At 29.5% G+C, this 19,669-nt stretch overlaps 1 protein-coding gene across 1 annotated transcript; it reads left to right on the forward strand.

Annotated features, from left to right (window-relative positions):
- Positions 1-4,831: 4,831 nt before the first annotated feature.
- Positions 4,832-14,282, forward strand: DEG15 (protease-like protein). The gene is made up of 13 exons (XM_047307606.2): positions 4,832-4,977; positions 5,063-5,109; positions 5,219-5,393; positions 5,631-5,741; positions 5,987-6,130; positions 9,881-9,973; positions 10,102-10,205; positions 10,472-10,557; positions 10,640-10,734; positions 10,822-11,566; positions 12,671-12,875; positions 13,391-13,482; positions 13,720-14,282. The coding sequence occupies exons 1-13, from the start codon at positions 4,912-4,914 to the stop codon at positions 13,965-13,967; spliced, it is 2,211 nt and encodes a 736-aa protein (XP_047163562.1). The 5' UTR covers positions 4,832-4,911; the 3' UTR covers positions 13,968-14,282.
- Positions 14,283-19,669: the final 5,387 nt, after the last annotated feature.

The following is a 19,669-nucleotide window of genomic DNA, read 5'->3' on the forward strand; positions in this document are numbered from 1 at the left end:
CAGTATGTTTTATAACTTTATAAGTTTGTGATATATTAATGGGTGATATTTGTTTTGGCTAAAGATAGAGATGAATATAATGTTTTCTGCTAATAACGCACCATTGATTTAAAAATGGTACGAAATTGATGGCTGTTTATTTAGTAATAATTGAAGATTTTGAGGTATGTAACAATGACAGAGATATCTTATCTGTAGTTTGAAGATCGAAAATTTAATATCGGGAAACCTTGACTTTTCTGTCTTGATATTTAACTTTTAGGAAAAAGAAAACAATAAATTAGATATCCTTTCCTTTTCATTTCAGCTTCTACACATTGATTTGTATTTTGGACAAACCTTTACCAAAGCTTATCCCTAGATTCTTTTTAAATTAAATAAAAATTAAAGAGAAAAAGTCGAAATTAATTTATTGCCCGTGTTGTTTTCTTCTTGCCTTTGTCTTACTTGTTCTTATCCAAACCAAAGGGGGCCTACCAGTAAAGCTTATCCTAGACTTCAGATACAAACATCAAATAGAAACAGAGTTGGTGCAATTAAAATTCATTGCCAAATAATTCGAAATATCGTTTTTTAATAAAATTATTTACTATTTGGGTCACATTTTGGGTGGGAGTATTAGAAAGTGAGTTTTAAGCCTAACTCAATTCTACAAAACCGGCTTGTAAGGTGATAGTAGAAATTGGGTGGTCCGATAACGGCCCGATAGCGGGTGGAATAGAAGAATAGAATGTCCACTTAGAACTCGCTAGGATAGGCTTTAACCATGGCTCTCATACCATATTAGAAAGTGGGTTTTAAGCCTCCCTTATGGTATCAGAGTCATGGTTAGTGTCTATCCTAGCGAGTTCTAAGTGGGCATTCTATTCTTCTATTTCACCCGCTATCGGGTCTTTTGTGGGGTTGAGTTAGAAAATGGGTTTTAAGCCTAATTCAACCCCACAAAACCGGCTTGTAAGGTGAGGTTTGCACCTCACTTATATATTATAATTTGGCCTTATCTCTAGTCGATGTGAAACTTCCAACAGGGAGATCTGTCAATGGCTGAAAACTGTTGATAGAAACTCGCAATTCAGTGAAACTATTTATTGTTTGGGCAGATATTATAGCATAGTTTTCTAACTGAACCTTAAATAACTTCACTTATTACTCTATGTATCTATTATTATTATTTAAACAGTGCTTAAGTGCTTTCCCAAGTTGGACATAGCAATATTAATATCATTATGCATCATGGTAAGTGCTAGAACCTCAACCCACTTTAATAAATTTTTTTATTGAGTTAATTATTTTACAAAATACTTTTACATAAAATAATTAAAATTCACAAATGTATATTTAATAATTCAATTTTTATGAAAAAATATTTTTAATTATTATTATTAAAAGTTTTGTTGAAAGATTTTGTAATATTTTGTGTAAACGAAATTTTATATTTAATTGATATTAATATAATTTAAAACTCTCTCATATTATTTAGATTGGAATTAAATAAATTATTATTTTTTAATTGAAAAAAATTATAATTAATTTAAGTAATGAGTTAATGGATTAATCCGTAATAATAGGTCGGATTGAGTTTAAAGCACTAATAGTGATCAAATTTATAAATAATGTATAAGTTTAGACTATTAGACTATGCTTGCTTTATTTGACTGATTTCTTTGAATGTGATCAGGTTTTCTTTAAATGTGATCAGGTGAAGACGTTTTATTTTAAAACTTGCAAATATAATGATGCAACATGTTCGTGTATACTTCAATTATTATTTATATAATTATATTTATATACTTTTTAAAGTTTAAAATAATATTAAAATATTTACTGTGTTCAATCAATCCCCCACACTGAATATATTCTATTCAAGTGATGACCTAAATTGACAATGGATTTTGTTTAATTTTGTACACACTTTTGTATATAACTCCATCTAGTGATATTTTTCTTCTCCCTCTCATTTATTCAATTTGCCCCTTTTTATTGCTCTTTTTCAGACTTGTCTTGTTAGTTTTTAGCTCAAATTTACATTTGGGGAAATTTTATTTTTTTATTTTTAAATATTTTTCATCTAGCTTAAAAATCAGATATTATAATTTCTTCAGAATAATTTGAAAAACTTACAAACTTTAAGTAGAATTTTACTAGTGTTAAAATTCACTAAAATTTTATTTATAAGACTTTTATTAACAAATTTGGTTTTAATTAATTTCACTTAAAAAATTGTAATACTGTTACCATAAAATAATATTTAGTATTTGTTTTTAAAACATGCAATATAAGAAACTTGATTTGTTTAAAGTGTTTTTTAATGCGTATACTTTTCAATGATGGTTTGTTTTCATGTTAACATCTGGGAGACTTACTAAACATTTACGAACATATAACAAAACAATAAAACAATCAATTTCGTTTAAATATAGTTTTTGTTGTGTATATTCTCTGCAAAAGAAGCAAATAATAAATTAAAAAAATAGAACTTCATTAAAATGGTATGAAACTCTTGTCATCATTGTACAATATATAAAATAAAATAGAATAATGGAGTACCCTTCACTTTTATTAAACTTTTCTACAACTACGATCAATCAACATTTGCTGGCGATGTCTCAAAATTTAAGCTTCTCTAATTTGTTCTTTGATTTTGTACCCTAAAAACATCAATAATACTTTTTTTTTATGCTACTCACAACAATGGTATAATTTCTACGCCCACTAACCTAGCTACAAAACCTGGTTTTTACACCACATCACGCTCTCCCCAACTAAAGTATACGACAAAGACATACCCCTACCAATTCTAAACTTGGAATTTGACTATTGTAATGTATGTACATACAGATAGTAATAGTACAATCGATCTTCTGGGTAAGAAAAAAATCGATGTGTCACCATTAAAATCATTTAAACATTTAATTAGTTTAAACAATTCAATAATAAGGTTTAAAAACATTGAATAGCAACGAGAGTGACTCTAATAAAAATTTATAAAAAAAATTATAAATATAAGTTAAAATTATGGTTATTAAGATTTTTATTACAATATTAAATATTCTATTGATTGAATACGAGTCCATTTATTACAATATTAAATATTGTTTTAGGAAAATAAGTTTTTTTAACATGTTTATATATATATATATATATATATATATATATATATATATATATATATATATATTTCAGTTGGTACATTTTAGTAATGTGTACCGAGTTTTAGTAGATAAAAATATCCTTATATAACATGAATTCTAAGTTTTAAGGTTAAGGGTATTTTAATAATTTTTATTCTCAAACCTAAAAGAAATAAGAAACTCCCAAACCTTGTTCACCTCCTCGTTTCTTTCAACCCTTTCTCTTTCATCTCTCTCTGGCTGTTAAAAATCTTACAAAAAATGATTTTATAATGAGTTTTCATTTTATAATTTTTGTATTATCTAATTTTATCCAATTTCACAAGCATAAAGGAATTGGTAGTTGACCTGGAAAAAAAATCAAAAATACTTGCTCTTAAACAATTTTTTACAAAAAAATGATTTTATAATGAGTTTTCATTTTATAATTTTTTTCTTATCTAATTTTATCTAATTTTCACAAGCATAATAACATCAAAAGAAATTAATAATTGGCCTAGAAAAAATCAGAAACACTCGTTGTTAAACAATTTCTTACAAAAAATGATTTTATAATGAATTTTCATTTTATAATTTTCATAAGCATAATTGCATCCGAAAGAATTGATAATTGGCTTGGAGGGTTTTTTTAGAGATGAAACATATGCAGATGATGAAATTAGAGAGGTTAGTGAAGATGGTGAAATTGAAGAGATCTTGAATAAATCTTTGTCTGAAGGTGAATATGTCAATGACTCAACTCTTTACAAAGGCAAATTGTCTAACAGCAAATGTTTCTGCTTTTTCAAGTGGGACTAAGAGAGAGTTGGAGTGTGAGAGATGAAAGAGAAAGGGTTGAGAGGAATGAGAGAGGTGAGCAAAAGTTTTGGGTTTTTTTTAGTTTTGAGAATGAAAATTATTAAAATATCCTTAACCTTAAATCTTAGAATTCATGATATATAAGGGTATTTTTGTATACTAAAATCCGGTACACATTGCTAATATATATATATATATATATATATACACACACTTAATTAGTATTTCTTTTTCTATAAGTATATTTATGATTCGCTTGATCTTTATATTATTTTTCATTCAATTAAATATTAATTATTTAAATAGAATTTTAATTTGATTTTTTGTTAAATTGGTGTTAAAATAGTTTTAAAATGTCAACTTATATTATTTTCTGCCTTCTCCACCTCTTAGCATTCCCCCTCTACCTTCTTTTTTCATTTCCCACCACATTGAAGAATTTACTTCAAAAAAATTGCAAACTTTTTAATGTATGAATGAAGAAAGTGGTGGGAGGAAGGAAGAGGAAATTGAAAAAAAAAGGAAGGAAAAGAAAATTGAAAAAAGGTGGAAGGGAAAAAAAAATTAAAAGCTATAAACTACAAAATGATTAAGATTTATGACACTCCTAATATATTTATATCAATTTAAAGTAAATATCAAATTAATTATATTTAAAGAATGTTGAATCTCAAATATATATATATTTTGCGTGAAGCTTATGAAAGGGTAAAATCCGATGTTAATCAAATAGTTGAAAGCTTATGAACAAATTTAAAAATAAAACTATTTTCTTTTTACTTATTTTAACAGGATCAATTATTGACAATCTTTAAAAGAATGTAATTTATAATAGATAAAAATTAAGAAAAATATTCTATTACTAAATAAATTCACTTAAAATCTAAAGCAATAGTTATACAATAGGAACAATAAACCCAAAGCAGGATATGTAGCTTGAACTTCAAATTGAAGGCTTTCATCTTCGTACTCACTCTTCCAAATGGTTCCATTAGAAACCGTTAGCTGTGCTAGGAATTTCGCAGTCATGGTCAGAGTTCGCGGTCCCGTGAGTTTCTCTTTTCCTATCTTCTCAAACGCGCCGCCCTTTACTCTATTATCACCGCTCACTCAGCTTGCAATTAACTTTTCAGGACCCAAAAGGGTTGAAGATGAGAAAACACGCTTTTCATCAATACCGGTTTCTAACCCCACCCGTGATCTTGTTTTTGTTTTTGTTTATTAGAAGTTTCGTTTTTTTGTGAACTTATGGTGGCGGGTTTTGGTTTTCTCCTTCTGGGTATGCGCAGTTCTGGTGAAACAACTCTTTCAGCTTCGGGGATGCTTGTACCAGATACCCTCTATGATGCTCAAGTAGCTACCCGTCTCTATGGTGGTAACTGCGAGGACAGGGTTTTTGTTGTGACAGTTGCCTCGGTTGTTGAACCTTTTCTGTCCCCTCAACATAGAGAAAATATTCCTCAGGTTGGTGTCCGTAGATATTATAATTAATTAAGATGAAAAGGTTAACGCAACATCAATTTTAGCCGCAACGTCGAAGTGTTTGGGTTGTTAATATGGTCGTCATAGTCTACAATTTCTTGCATTATCTGTGAAAACTGCCACTGCAACATCAAATTAAAATCATTTATTTGTTTTTTTATATTTTCTAAAGTTGCTTTGTGCGTGTGTATTTTAAATTGTGTAAGTTGTGCTTTTCAGGGCAGGCCAGACTTGATTTCTGGTGTTCGGATTGATGTTATGACCGAGAACACAAATGGACATTCCAATCAGGGAACACCTTGCTGGCTTATAGCGCAGCTTTTGTCATTAGTAAGCATTTTGAACAATTTAGTTCCTTATTGTGCTATATTCTAAATAGTCAATGATCTGTTGCCCCGTGTGTTTTTTGAGAAACAACAATGTTAGGATTCATGTGGTGTGACTTCTATACCATCGTTTATTTAAATTTAAATTTAAATTTGTATTATTTGTTTCTCAATAAGCTACGATTTTTTTCTTTTATAATTAACCGCTATTTTCTAGTTCAATGCTCATTAGATTTCTGCACCATGCAGGTTGATATTCCTACTTCATCTGATTGTCTCCAATCACTTATCGAAGCATCTTTGGGTTTACCAGAGTTTGAATGGGAAGTTGGTTGGTCTTTGGCATCTTACAATAATGATTCTCAACGTTCTAGAGATGTTTTTCAAACTCAGGTTAGTTTGTTCTTAAAAAGTTTCCTTTTACCTGTTGTGATGAATTACTTTACCTTAAAAAGTTTGTACTTGTACACGAAGAGATGTCACTGTTGAGTACTGAAACTGGAAGTATCTTACCAATTTGAAATGCCTTAAGTGCATTTCTGCATTCATCAATTACATATGATGTGACTTGTATGTCACAGTTTGTATTATATTTGCTTAAAAAAGGCAGTTAAACTCAGGATTGGATTATTGTAGTGCATGTATGTATGTTGCTTCTGGGAGCAAACAATCAATTTAAAAAACCCTGGAAATTTTTTCTTGCTGGTCTGTATGCCTGAAGGTACTGTAATTTGAATTTTTATTCTAGGCATGAGATCAAAGAATGTAATAATATAGTAATAAAATGAGAGTTGACTGAATTTTATTGAATCCATGCCAAGACTTTGGGTATTTACTGAATTTCATTGACATTTATCTTCTGAGTTTTGTAATGTCATTTAAAGTGTCTAACAAACACTATTTCCCCTTTATCTTTGTATGGTCAAATTTTAGCTTTTTTTCAAAAGATAAAACAGGAAAAGAAGGAGCCCATGTACATTTGAATCCAATCACTACTCAAGCTCTCTAACTTCTATAGTTTTGGCATGCATGCAATTTTTTCCTCTGTTTTCCTCCTTCATATCTCCTTTAAATACCTGCTAGTCTGCTACGTTGTGTGGAACTAAATGTTATGTGGAGAAAGTCACCAAGAGAATTCACTCAATATGACGAAGGAGAATGATGCATTGGGTGAGCGAACATAGTAGCCAAGACAGGATTAGGAATAAACGGATAAATACATTATGGAGAACGTTGGGGTAGCACTTACTGTAAAAAAGATGGTAGAAACTGGTCTTCTCAGGTTTGTGGATGTGTGGAGACGGGAGCCTTGTAGAGAGAGTAAATCAGTTGAACGGAAACTCAATTGCTGGAGGAAAATTAAAAGCAGATAGTAAGAAAAATTTAGAGGCCAGTGATTTCTTTATATACTTAATTTGTGATAGAATATTCATGTAGTTGGTATCATATAACAGAAAAAGACTCTGGGTAAAGGTTAGAAAGCTATGCATTGATAAATATGTTTAATATCCATTATATGTTTATGGTTGAATATAAGCATTACCTCTGTATTAGATACACTTGTATTTTGGATTTACCTTTGACAAAAGTATGTATTATTATGTAAATGTCTTGGTTCATTGTTTGTAAATAGTAGAAAAATTGTCTTGTATTTATTACATTTATAAATTAAACAGTTTTATGGTATATGTGTAGTCGAAACACATTTTCAGCATATGCTTATCTTTTCTATCTATATGTTTTTCTCAACACATTATCATTCCTTCTATGACGTAGTAGTCTACTGGAGGGATCCCTTTTGGCTTCATTCTAAGTGAGAGTTGAATAGACTGCACAAGGTAAAATGAGGCTTTGCTTTGGGGTAAAAGAAACTAAAGCATGCAAAGAGCAGTGATTAGCGCTCTAGTTTTTATATTCAATTTCTTTTAGTATGCTGTAGTTTTTATATTCAGTACTTTAGTTTATGTTAAAACAGTTTCATGTGGTGGTTTAATTTGATCTTTCTTTGTCAGCCTTGTTTTTGGATGCCTTTCTTTTTTCTTTTGGGAATTTAGAGCTTTGATTTCCTTGCATGATAACTTGTGTGATCTTGAGAAAATCCCTACAAATTTAATTGTTGAGATGTATGGATGTGGTTGCAATATGATTAATTCTTGATCCTGTTTAATTATGACCCAGAGGATTGAATATTTGAGTGCGATGAGAATGCATAGAGATCAAGTGAGAAAGTTGTTGTTGCTATGAATTTGATTTTTGCATGATTCTTATAAATGCGTACACACACTTGGTTGGATATGAGAAAGGCGTTTGTTGTTTTGTGAAATAAAGCTACTTGACCAAATGACCACCCCTCCCCTAATGCACAACATTGAATCCTTTGTGAACCCTTTGAGCCTTGTAAATTATCTTGACCCCTAAGTTTTGTGAAAGAAAACTTTACCTTGTCTCACACCCTAGAAGATGAGATCAAGAAATATGTTGAGAAGGGTACGAGTTGGCATTTAGTTTGTAGGAAAACACAAATGTTTGAGAGAATAAGAGTGATTTAAATGAGAATAATACATACATACATATATATATATACATACATACATACATATATATATATACATACATACATACATACATACATATATATATATATATATACATACATACATACATATATATATATACATACATACATACATATATATATATATATATATATATATATATATATATATATATATATATACATACATATAATATATATGTATGTATAGATATAGAGAAAGAGAGATTGTAAACTTGTTAACTCTTTGACAAGCGTACCAAATCAAGTAATATAGATTGTAAGTTCAAGTATTGTTTTACAAGGGATTTGTGTTTGTTTAGATAATTATGATTACTTACTAATTTAGACAATGAATATAAACATTGATTGATTCAAATAAGTTGCAAACATATAAAGTTACTAAATATAAAAGTTATAAAATGTACAGGTAAAGACTCATCGGGGTTGAACATCATGACCCAAACTCTATGCACTCATCCACACAGTATATCTCTAACATATTCAAGCATTCACATCACAAGTATACAAGCCCTAATCTCTTAGAGACAAGTTCTAAATCTTTATGTGAAAATACTAATCCCTTAAATGTTCAAACACAAGATTTGTATTAAGAAAAGACGTCTAGAATGACCAAGAGCTTTGGTCTATGTCTAGAACCAAGCGTCTTGGTTGTTCTATCCATGTCTAGGTTCCAACGCATTTTCCAATGATTAGACACCATCAAAATAGCATAGATATTTCATCATGCAAGTGAATAAAAAGGATATAACACAAGAAATATGAAAGATATTCTATTACATAGAAAGAACTACAAAGAGTTTAGGTACATTACATCCAATCCCAATTAAATGAAATTTAGCTACTCCTATACATCTAGAACTACAAAGTTGTTGAGCCCTAGAAATGCCTTAACTCGTGTCTTGAGCTTCTGGTTCGTTTCCACGTCAAAAACTAAACTTTTCTTTCACTCTTGACACTTTAAATCATTCACCAAAAGGTGTTTTCTCGGTGGACCAGAATATCCTCTCGCTGGGAGAGAGGTAGCTTTTCTGACATGTTAGCTTGTCAACTTGCCGGGCTTCTTGGCTGGGCTAGTGCTGCCAAGATCTTGTTGGGAGAGTGTTGGTGACTCGCTAGGCGGGTTGCTTCTGACATCATCTCTTTAATCTTCTCCAATCCTCCATTTTCCTGCAAAATAAACCAAAAATAGGTAATTATCTCTATCTATGAAAACTATATACAAGTCTTGCATCTTTTCATAGAATTCAACATAAAATAAAGAACAACAAGACAAATAAGGAGTTCTAATAAGTGTGAATAATAAGTAATTATTACACTTATCATAGCTATGTTTGTAATAAAATTTATTGGTACAACTGCAAAATATCAAATTGTTCATTTGTAAAAGGATGTACAACTCATCTTAAATTGATCCTTGTAAACTTTTAACCTGCTACTTTTTAGAGTATCATTCTTCTTCTTGACTGTGTAAATCGCCTTTGGAATAACATCTCCGGGATCATGAAATGTAGAAGCAAACATAATATTTTCAGATGAAGAATGACGAATTTTTAATGATATTACAGGAGAGATTGGTCACGGGAGGATCTGGCAGTGCAAGTCTTGTATACAAATCACTTACTAGAATGGCAATTTTGAGTGTTTCTTTATCTTTCAGGGTATCTTTCACTTTTATTTATCTTTTTTTTTTCTCTAGTTGAAATCGTTATACTAACTATTATTGTAACATACTAATTACATCTGAAATTATTTTTCTGTTTGTATTCTTTGTTGGTGATTTTATCAGGATTTGCTGGATACAAAGTTATCTGCCATGAATAAAAGGGGTGATTTTCTTCTGGCAGTTGGGTCTCCTTTTGGAGTCCTGTCACCTATGCACTTTTTTAACAGGTATATGTGTGTGTGTATTTGTTTCAATAAAAGAAAAAAAAATCTGGATGTTACTTCAAAAATGGTTAAACTTTTCTTGCTTGTTCGTTGTCACTTTATGTTGTGCTGTTTTTTATTTTTTGAGCTGTTGGGATTGCCTATGCGTTGATTTGTATAAGCAGTTATTGGGCCTGTTACTGTAGTCACTGCAGTGAATTGGATGGCAATGTTTGGGAATTTGGTGTCATTCAATCCTTTGACATGGTATGGTTAATTGCTTGAATCAGCATCTCTGTAGGATGCATTGCAAACAGCTATCCTTCCCATTCATCTGATGGATCATTGCTGATGGCTGACATACGGTGTCTTCCTGGTGTGAGCCATTTCTCTGTTGCATAATCCATTGGTCATTTATGGAAGTGGTTCTGGCTCAATTTTGATACTCTATCTACCAGGAATGGAAGGCGGTCCAGTTTTCAGTAAGCATGCATGTCTTACTGGTATCCTGCTCAGACCATTGAGACAGAAGACATATGGGGCGGAAATCCAGGTACCTTGATTACATTCTCCTTATTTGACATTATTTTAGCCCATTCCAATTTAACACATCATGCAAAACTCTAGTATTCGGTAACAGCTGGTGGTTCCATGGGAGGCCATTGTGAGTGCTTCTAGTGGTTTGCTGCGCAATAGGCCTGAGAATACAGAGAAAGCGTTATGTAATCAGGGGGGTGACCTTTATGCTGCGGGAACTGGGTCTTTTTCTGACACTGACAAATTGGATGTATGCTCTAGGATTAAACGTGAGCATTTATATTTTGGTAGTTCCTCACCATTACCAATTGAGAAGGCAATGCCTTCTGTCTGTCTTGTTACTATTGGGGATGGAGTATGGGCATCTGGTGTTTTACTTAACTCTCAAGGTCTCATACTTACAAATGCTCATCTATTGGAACCATGGAGATTTGGGAAAGAACATGTAAGCGGTAGAGGATATGGGACCAATTCAGAAAAATCTTCTTCCACGTCCGAGGGAACTGCCTATCTTGGTAACAGAGTTGAAAGCAATCAAGTTAGTCAAACTTCACAGTTAAAGATGCCAATTATTTATCCTTTCACTGCCAATGAGCAGGGGGGATATAAGTTGTTGAATCCAACTTATGACAACCGTAGAAACATACGTGTACGCCTTGATCATATCAAACCTTGGATTTGGTGTGATGCAAAAGTAGTGTATGTTTGTAAAGGACCATGGGATGTTGCCTTATTGCAGCTTGAATCTGTTCTAGATGATCTTTTGCCTATAACAATGGAATTTTCTAGGCCATCCACTGGATCAAAGGCATTTGTCATTGGCCATGGACTATTTGGCCCAAAGCGTGGTATGACCTTGCTGACCCAATCGATCTGTTTCTTTCTTGGTTAGATGCCCTGCTATAAAATGAAAGTTAATGTTGCTTATGATTACATTTCTGCAACGCTGGAGTTCCTTTAAACTTTTATTATTTTTCATGTTTTTGTCATTTTATGTTCTTGCTTCAGCAGCTCCAACTATATTTAGTTGGAACTTCAACAAAGTTGTGCAAAAAAGGGTAAATAAATAGTTGGTTCAATACAAGTATTGATATATTCCGGTTTGAGTACAGCAAGAACAAAAAAGTTATAGTCATAGTACAAAAACTTTAATTCCTTTAATTTTATTTTAATTCTGTTAATGCAAAAAATGAACTAGTGCTATGTCGGCCTGCCTCTGGTTGATACCGGTTCCCTCTTGTATGTCATTGAGTAGATCTACCAAAAAACAAACCTTGTTACTGAATGAACCATAAAATTGATCGAGTAATGGAGAAGAATCATTAATCCTCTCTCGCTCACCTTAAGCTTTGTTAGGGATAAAACCATTTTGAAAATCATAAGCTTTTAGGATTGTTGGTCCTTGACAAACTTGTCTGTAGAATATTGGGTAATGAATTCATAAGGATTCCTAGTTCCTAGTATTAACAAACCCATCAATAATACTTAGATGATAATTTAAAAGATTAGGTACAACCCAAGACCTGGGGCTGCGATTTAATTATAAAAATTACTATGGTATACAGGGATTAACCACATATAGTTAACTGCAATAGTATGGCGGTAAACCTAATAAGCTACCTTATATCTAAGGTATGTTCTGAGAATATTACAATCAACTCCAATACTTGGGTATTTTAATCTTTAGGCCTGTGCTTATTTTTTATGTCTTTTAATACAAGCTTGTTTGTGAAAATCATCAAGGGTAATATGCATTAATGCAAATGATACATTGGATGTTATCCTTGAATTTTTATTTTTTTTTGCTATGCTTTATGTTTCTATTGTGATAATTCTTCATTCGGGTGATTAGTCTGACGTGTTGTATCCAATTTTATAAACAACCAATTCAATTGCGGTGGTTTTTTTTTTCTATTTCTTGTCTAACCTCAGAAGTCATATATTTTCATTAGGATTCTTCCCATCTGTTTGCTCTGGTGTGGTAGCAAAAGTGGTTGAGGCAAAGACTCCTCAATCTTATCTGCCCATTCAACCTGAGCATCTGCACAATCGTGAGTACTTCCCGGCAATGCTTGAAACAACTGCTGCTATTCATCCTGGTGCTAGTGGCGGTGCTGTTATCAATTCAGATGGTCACATGATTGGCCTGGTTACAAGGTATTGCCACCAACTTTCAATACCACCATACCACCTTCTCCTATTCCTGTTGGTCATTGTGTGCCGAACCACTAGATTTGAGTTTGTTTAATTGCTAGTCATTTGTCACATTGATTCTATTGGCATTGTAGCTCAGGATCGTAGTTTTAAAATAAGAATATATACACGAATAGGTGGTTCTATTGTTTGTTTTGGATTGTCGGCAGGATTTTTCTCTCAGGAAACCAATAATCTGCAAATCAAAATTGCCTTTCCCTTTTACTGAAGCTATGTTTTTAAGGCAATATGATTCTTTTCGATGAAATTCTTTAGCTTAGAGACTTCCTGTCTCTACAGCATGACTGCACAATATTGTCATTTCTTGATCCTATTTTTACTCACAGGTGCTCTGTCTGGTCCAGTTGTTTCTCTGTATAGTATAAGCTTTTATGACATTAATTTTCTTTACTGATTGTTCCTGAATGGTCGTATATTATTAAACTTCCATCTTTAATTATATAATGTTTTTGACACAGCAATGCAAGGCATGGTGGAGGAACAGTAATACCTCATCTTAATTTTAGCATTCCATCTGCTGCTTTGGCACCCATCTCCAAATTCTCAAAAGGTATGTTTTTTAACTAATTGTTTGGTCCGACAATGAATGTTACTCATGGTGTTCCCACTTCATCTCTCCTTGTCTAACTAGTACCAAAAGGAACACAATCTAAATGACAACAATTAGAATTCAGAAATTAAGGAAATCAAACAAATATGGTCATAACCGTTGGCAAAAATACTAAATATTTTGTACTTTGTACCCATAGTATGTTGACATCTGATGATGTTACTTTTCCCACTGCAGGCATGGAGGATTTATCACTTCTAAAGATTCTAGACGAGTCAAATGAATACCTTTCATCTATATGGGCATTGATGCGGCCATCATATCCTAATCCTCACTCTGTGCATGATCCACCTCAGTCTGCTACAGACAATAAAAGTAAAGAGAAGGGTTCTCGGTTTGCAAAGTTTATAGCTGAAAGAAAGGACGTTTTCAATGTTGGAAAGAGTGGAGTGCTTCCGAAGGAAGTTGTTCCTAGCAAGTTATAGTCTCTGATAAAGTCACAGTTTACCTGAATGGCCATGGCAAAGGATTGCCAGCAAACGACTTGTCAATGTATACATTCCTATGATTACATTTCTTGTAAAGAAAGTTTATGCCTTGAATTGTTAGCAGAAAGAAAATCAAGAAAATAAATTTTAAAAGTCTCTAAACGATTATACTTGTACTGTATTGAAATTTAAAACTGATTTTACTCAAACCAGTTGTTTCTGTTTTGTTCTTTGGGACAGATCAAGTAATTATAGGAGAAACTATTGATAGACCTTTTTGTTCAATTTATATATACTCTTTCCCTTCTCTAATCTTTAAATTCTTGTTAAGCGAATTGATTAAGTCTTTGTTTCTTTTGGTTTTTGCATTTTAATCAAGATTTAAAATCTGCAGTTATTGTCAATACATGTAAGTAATATAGTTTCGCTGTGATTTCTGATTTAATGCATTAAACTGAATTGTAAAGTTGAATCTTATTTTTTTTATTCAAATCTAATTCAAGATTCTTTCATTATAAGTTTCAAAGATTTTTGAAAATGCAATCAAAATTTAAGTAACATCTATTTTGGATTAAGGAAAAAATTGTATAATTTAAATGAATTTAAAATATATTTTCTTGAAAGTTTATGTATAATGTGATAGGTATGATAAGTTTTTAAAAATGTTTTAATAGATAAAATTAAATAATAATTATTATTTTTCCTTTAGAAAAAATGCGATAAATTTAAATATTATTATTGTTGTTGTACAATTTGATAATTTCTTACATGAATTTTAAAATTTATCAAATATTTAACCATTTCATTTGTTCTTCCATAGCTCATGGATCTAATTTTATTGAAGTTTAGTAATTGGATTTTTTAGCTTGATTATGAAATACTTGAATTAAACATAATAACCTCTCCTAGAAACACAATAATATCATTTTATTCTTCATTTTCTTCTAATTCATTTTCTTTTCTCTTATCTCCTTGAGGATCATTTATCTGCTCTTTCTTGCAAATTTACACTTGTAGATCACCTTGAATCCGTTGAATTAAACGAGTGGAACACTAATTTTTTTTTCTTCAGGATTAGTTAATCCGCAAAAACAAACACAACGTTAAACTTGACATTTTTAACTATATAATTGACGACAACCTTGTATAGTCATTTAACAACACTTTGTTGGTAGGTTTAGAACAAACTCATCCTCGCTATATTTTTGAATGAGTAAGAACTTATTTTATTAAGAAATTTGGCTTATTCAGACAAAATATTAAAACAATATCATGGTACCCTCCTAATACGGAGGTTAATAATAAAAAAAAACCTTAATGATTACTTGATTGTATAAACTTTATGCAAAAAGATATTTTCGTAAAAGACGTTAAAGAGGAAACATACATGGTAGTAGATGTTAAGAACATAATTAATTTATCAAAAGTATGATAAGTAAATCTTAAATTATAAAAGTTGTTGTCCATGAACATAATAGAAAAACTTTATAACATAAATATGTTTTTATACAAACAAAAATAATTATATATTGTTGAAATAATTCAAGTGTGTGAATTTAAGTTTCTGCTGGTTAGATAGAAATGATAAAGTTAAACCATATGAGAAAAAAGCCCAATAAATAAGGTTTGAGTTAAAAGTGTTATTAATTGCTTATGTGAATTAAACCCAATATTTATTTTTAATAAACTTCTCCTCACGAAGATTTATTAATAATACCAGAGTTAATAATTTAATGATTAAAAGATAATTAGAAATAATCAAAATGTGTGAATTTAAATCTCATATTAAATAAAAAAATATAAAATTAAACTATATATATATATATATATATATATATATATATATAAGACATAAATACAATGTTGGGAGGTTTCAAATTAAAAATTATATTAATCCTTACATGAATTTGACTTATATCATATTTATAAAATCTCTTCCCAATAATTTTTTTTGAAAAAAACCCATCATATATAATATTATTTTTTTTATCAATAATGATGTTTAATTAGCTATTACTCACTTATGATAAAAAAATTAATGGAATTATTTGTAGTATATAAATTCCAATAAAAAATAATTATACTAAAAATAAAATATATTATACTTATTATATGAAGAAAAAAAAAGTGTTTTCTCCTTTATTGATTTAAACCAAATCAACGTAACAGATTCGATTCAGTGTTGGGTTGGAAGTGGTTGAGTTTAGATTCAGGGCTATCGTAGGGCCGATAGTTGTCTCAAAGTGAATTGAAAATGGGTCTCTTTATGATAAGAAATAGCGTTCAATGGAAGCCAGTTGAAGCCTACTTGTGTTTTGTGGTGACCAAAATCATGTTCACTGACACCTTCATACCTTTTGCTCTTTAATGCAATATATTATGATATACTTCAATATATATTTAATTTCTTAAAAAAAACTACATATTTATTCCAAATATTCGAAGATTCTTATCTTTAATTTTTTTCTTTTAATTTAATTCTTATTTATTTTTAAAAAATAATATAGTTTCTTTCATTAAATTAATGTTGGTAACTTTTGAAAAATATCATGTCAGTAACAGAATAACACCAAGATTGAAAGGTAGAAAAAAAATATAAAATCATTAACACGAAATCTCGTCTCAAACAGTGTCAACACGAATTTAACTAAAAGAAACACATTCACTCTTTTTAAATAAAAAGAAAATTAAATTAAATACAGTTTTTTTAAGAATCACACTAAAGAAATCCATTAAATATTGAAAAAAAGCTATTAGTTTTAAGTAAGAGTTAATCTGTAAAAGTTATTTTTTTTTGTTATAATTTCTCTTAAATCAAATTTTTAATTCGTATACAAACAAATTTTAGTCTATGAAAAAGTTAAATTTATTTTAACTTAAATATTTTTATCCTATAGTCTTGCAATTGTGTATCTTTTTTTCTCAAAAAAAAAATTAATTGCACGTTTAAGTCTCCAATTTCTAAAATTAAGCAATCTTGGTTCAATATTAACCTATAACAAACTCATAACATTTTATATTAATAATAATGATATATTAATAAAATTTAAAATAATTTAATTTTAGAAAACTAGAAGAGCAAATGCACAATTAAACTCTACAAAAACTTAATTACAAATACATAAAATTGTAAAGACCAAAGATAAATTTAATATTTTTAATTTTCTCTCTTTTCAAAATGATATTTACAGCATTCAATACTTGTGGCAAAAAAATGGGTATAGACCCGAATGGGCCCGATTAGCCAAGTGAAGCAAAATTAGTTAATTATCATAAATAAAAAGCATCTTCTTATAGATATTTAAAACAACTATGCAATTAAAGTTAAAATTTTAAACCGTTAATTAAATTTAAACAAAAAAAATCATATCAATCTAATCATATGATACCCATACTTTGAACTCAATAAAGTTAAAGTGACCATTTGAAAGTTAAATTGATGCAAATAATTGAATAGAATCGGGTGATCAGAGCTATTGGTTCAAGTTTTTATCTTACCATAAATTTAATATGATTTTCGTTAGATATAAAAACACATTGTCATGTTAAGGTAGATTTTTTTTAACAGGCAACTAACTTCAAAACATATAGAAGCTTATTTTGCTTAACATTCTGTGTGAAATTAATTAAAATTACACATATTTTAAATTGATTTGTGTCATTAATTATTTTAAACTATGATTTTCAAACACAAAATTGATTTTACTTATTTAGTAGAGGGCATATGCACAATTCAAATGTTATCCACTCAAATTTTCATGGGTTCAAGAAATTATTTGATATTAATTCCTTCATTATGTTTTTATTATTTTCTGACCATTTTGTTGATTTGTAGCACTTAAAGTGGGTGGTGTTAAAAGTTTTGTGATGAGTGATTGAGAATACAGTGATATTTTCAAGTAGATTCTGTGGAGTTGTGAAAGGAATTGGAGGAATTTGTCAGTATTAATAAACAAGCTTCATCACAAAGTGAAGTCATTTTCAGAATAAGCAAGTGCCAGGTTTTATATTTACTTACAAAAAATGTGCAACATAGTTTACATATCTTTCGAATAGTATAGTTTTATGTTCCAATTTGCTTGTTTCTTTCACGATGCCACTCTACAATAGCTTCTCTAAATATTCGATGTGACAACGAATAACATAATTAAAAATTCAAAAAAAAATTAATTAATTTATGAGGAGGAAGAAAAAAAAATCTTATTTTTTCACAAGAAATGATCTCATATATCTAGTTCCTTTTATTCACTTGCAGATTTCTTCTATCTTTGCATGCAAATCCCTTAACAAGAAATGATCTCATATATATATATATGATAAAAAAAACCTTATTAATCAAATAACTTTCAATTATTAATTTGAGACATTTGTTGATATTTTTATTTCATATCTTCCTTGTAGGATAATAAAAACAACATAACCATTAACAAGGACACAACAAGATGGACATCAAGTTTGCTTGAACTGAATTCTTTTTATAACTATTGATATGTTTGGATTTGCTGTTGAACTGGTTGAATATTAGATTTAAAATTTATTAAACTTCATGGTGTATTTTTTGTTTTTAACTTTTCTTTATTTAGTAGGTCTAATGATAGCAAAGAAAATGTATAATAGATTTAATTATTTGAAATACAGTTTGCAACTTTCAAAAGAAAAATTCTTAGGCAATGTGAATTTGAAACAACTCATCTAAAAAAACCCATGGAAAATGAAATTGAGCGAAATATTTGTAAGGAGCACTAGTGAAAAGTCATAGTTACCTAATCCCTGGAAAACTATAGTATTCAAATTCGTGGAAACATCAGTAAAAAGTTATAGTAGTGAAATAGGTAATATTTGCTGTTATTTTCTACATACACATTTGTGGATATTTCCCACAAAAAATACAAGTTGATAATTACTTACTATAAAAAAATTTGCTGGATTTTTCCCCCTAAGATTTTATAAATGAAAATTATTTGCGGTACAAATTTTGTTTTAAAATATATATTTTTGAAGAATGGTGAGCATGACAAATTGGATTACAAAATAAAATTCATTTTAAATTATTCAACTAGATAATAAAATTATAAATTCAATTTAATGCATTATTTTTATTGAAAAATATCTCACCCTTCCACAATAATAGCATTTTTAAAGAAATTAAATTAAATTAAATTTAAAATTATATTTTGGAAAATAAAAAAATTGTAAGCAAAATTCAAAATTGTTTTTTCAAAATTATTTAAAAATTAAAAGAAAATTAGTTTTGAAATTTTGACTACTTAATTTTCCCCAGTTGAGTATTAATGGGAAGATCAATTTGAATCTTAAAAAGAAAAATAAATCACTAATTATACATAAAATTATATTAATGAAAGTGATCTCATCTATATTTTTTATGTTTTTGTACAGATTAATTAAATAATTTCTTTTTTTTGGATGAATCATACTAAGAATATAAATAATAAATAAATAATTTGATTCATCACCCTAATTAACACATATGTTTATATAAGATTTTGCCTTAACTTTTATTTAACTTTTTTGTTATATTAAAATGTTGTGATTAAACAAAAGTGATTTGATGTTAAAGATTTTCCTAATACCTTTAATGATTAATTTGCCCTGACATGGTCAACATTTGCCTCAAACATTTATGATGGAATAAGCACTGAATTCACTCTGAATCTTTATTTTCAATAAAACTAAGTACT

This window comes from Vigna umbellata, chromosome 5 (genome assembly GCF_029865625.1).
Source record: "Vigna umbellata cultivar VRB3 chromosome 5, Vumbellata_1.0, whole genome shotgun sequence".
NCBI classification, from domain to species: domain Eukaryota; kingdom Viridiplantae; phylum Streptophyta; class Magnoliopsida; order Fabales; family Fabaceae; genus Vigna; species Vigna umbellata.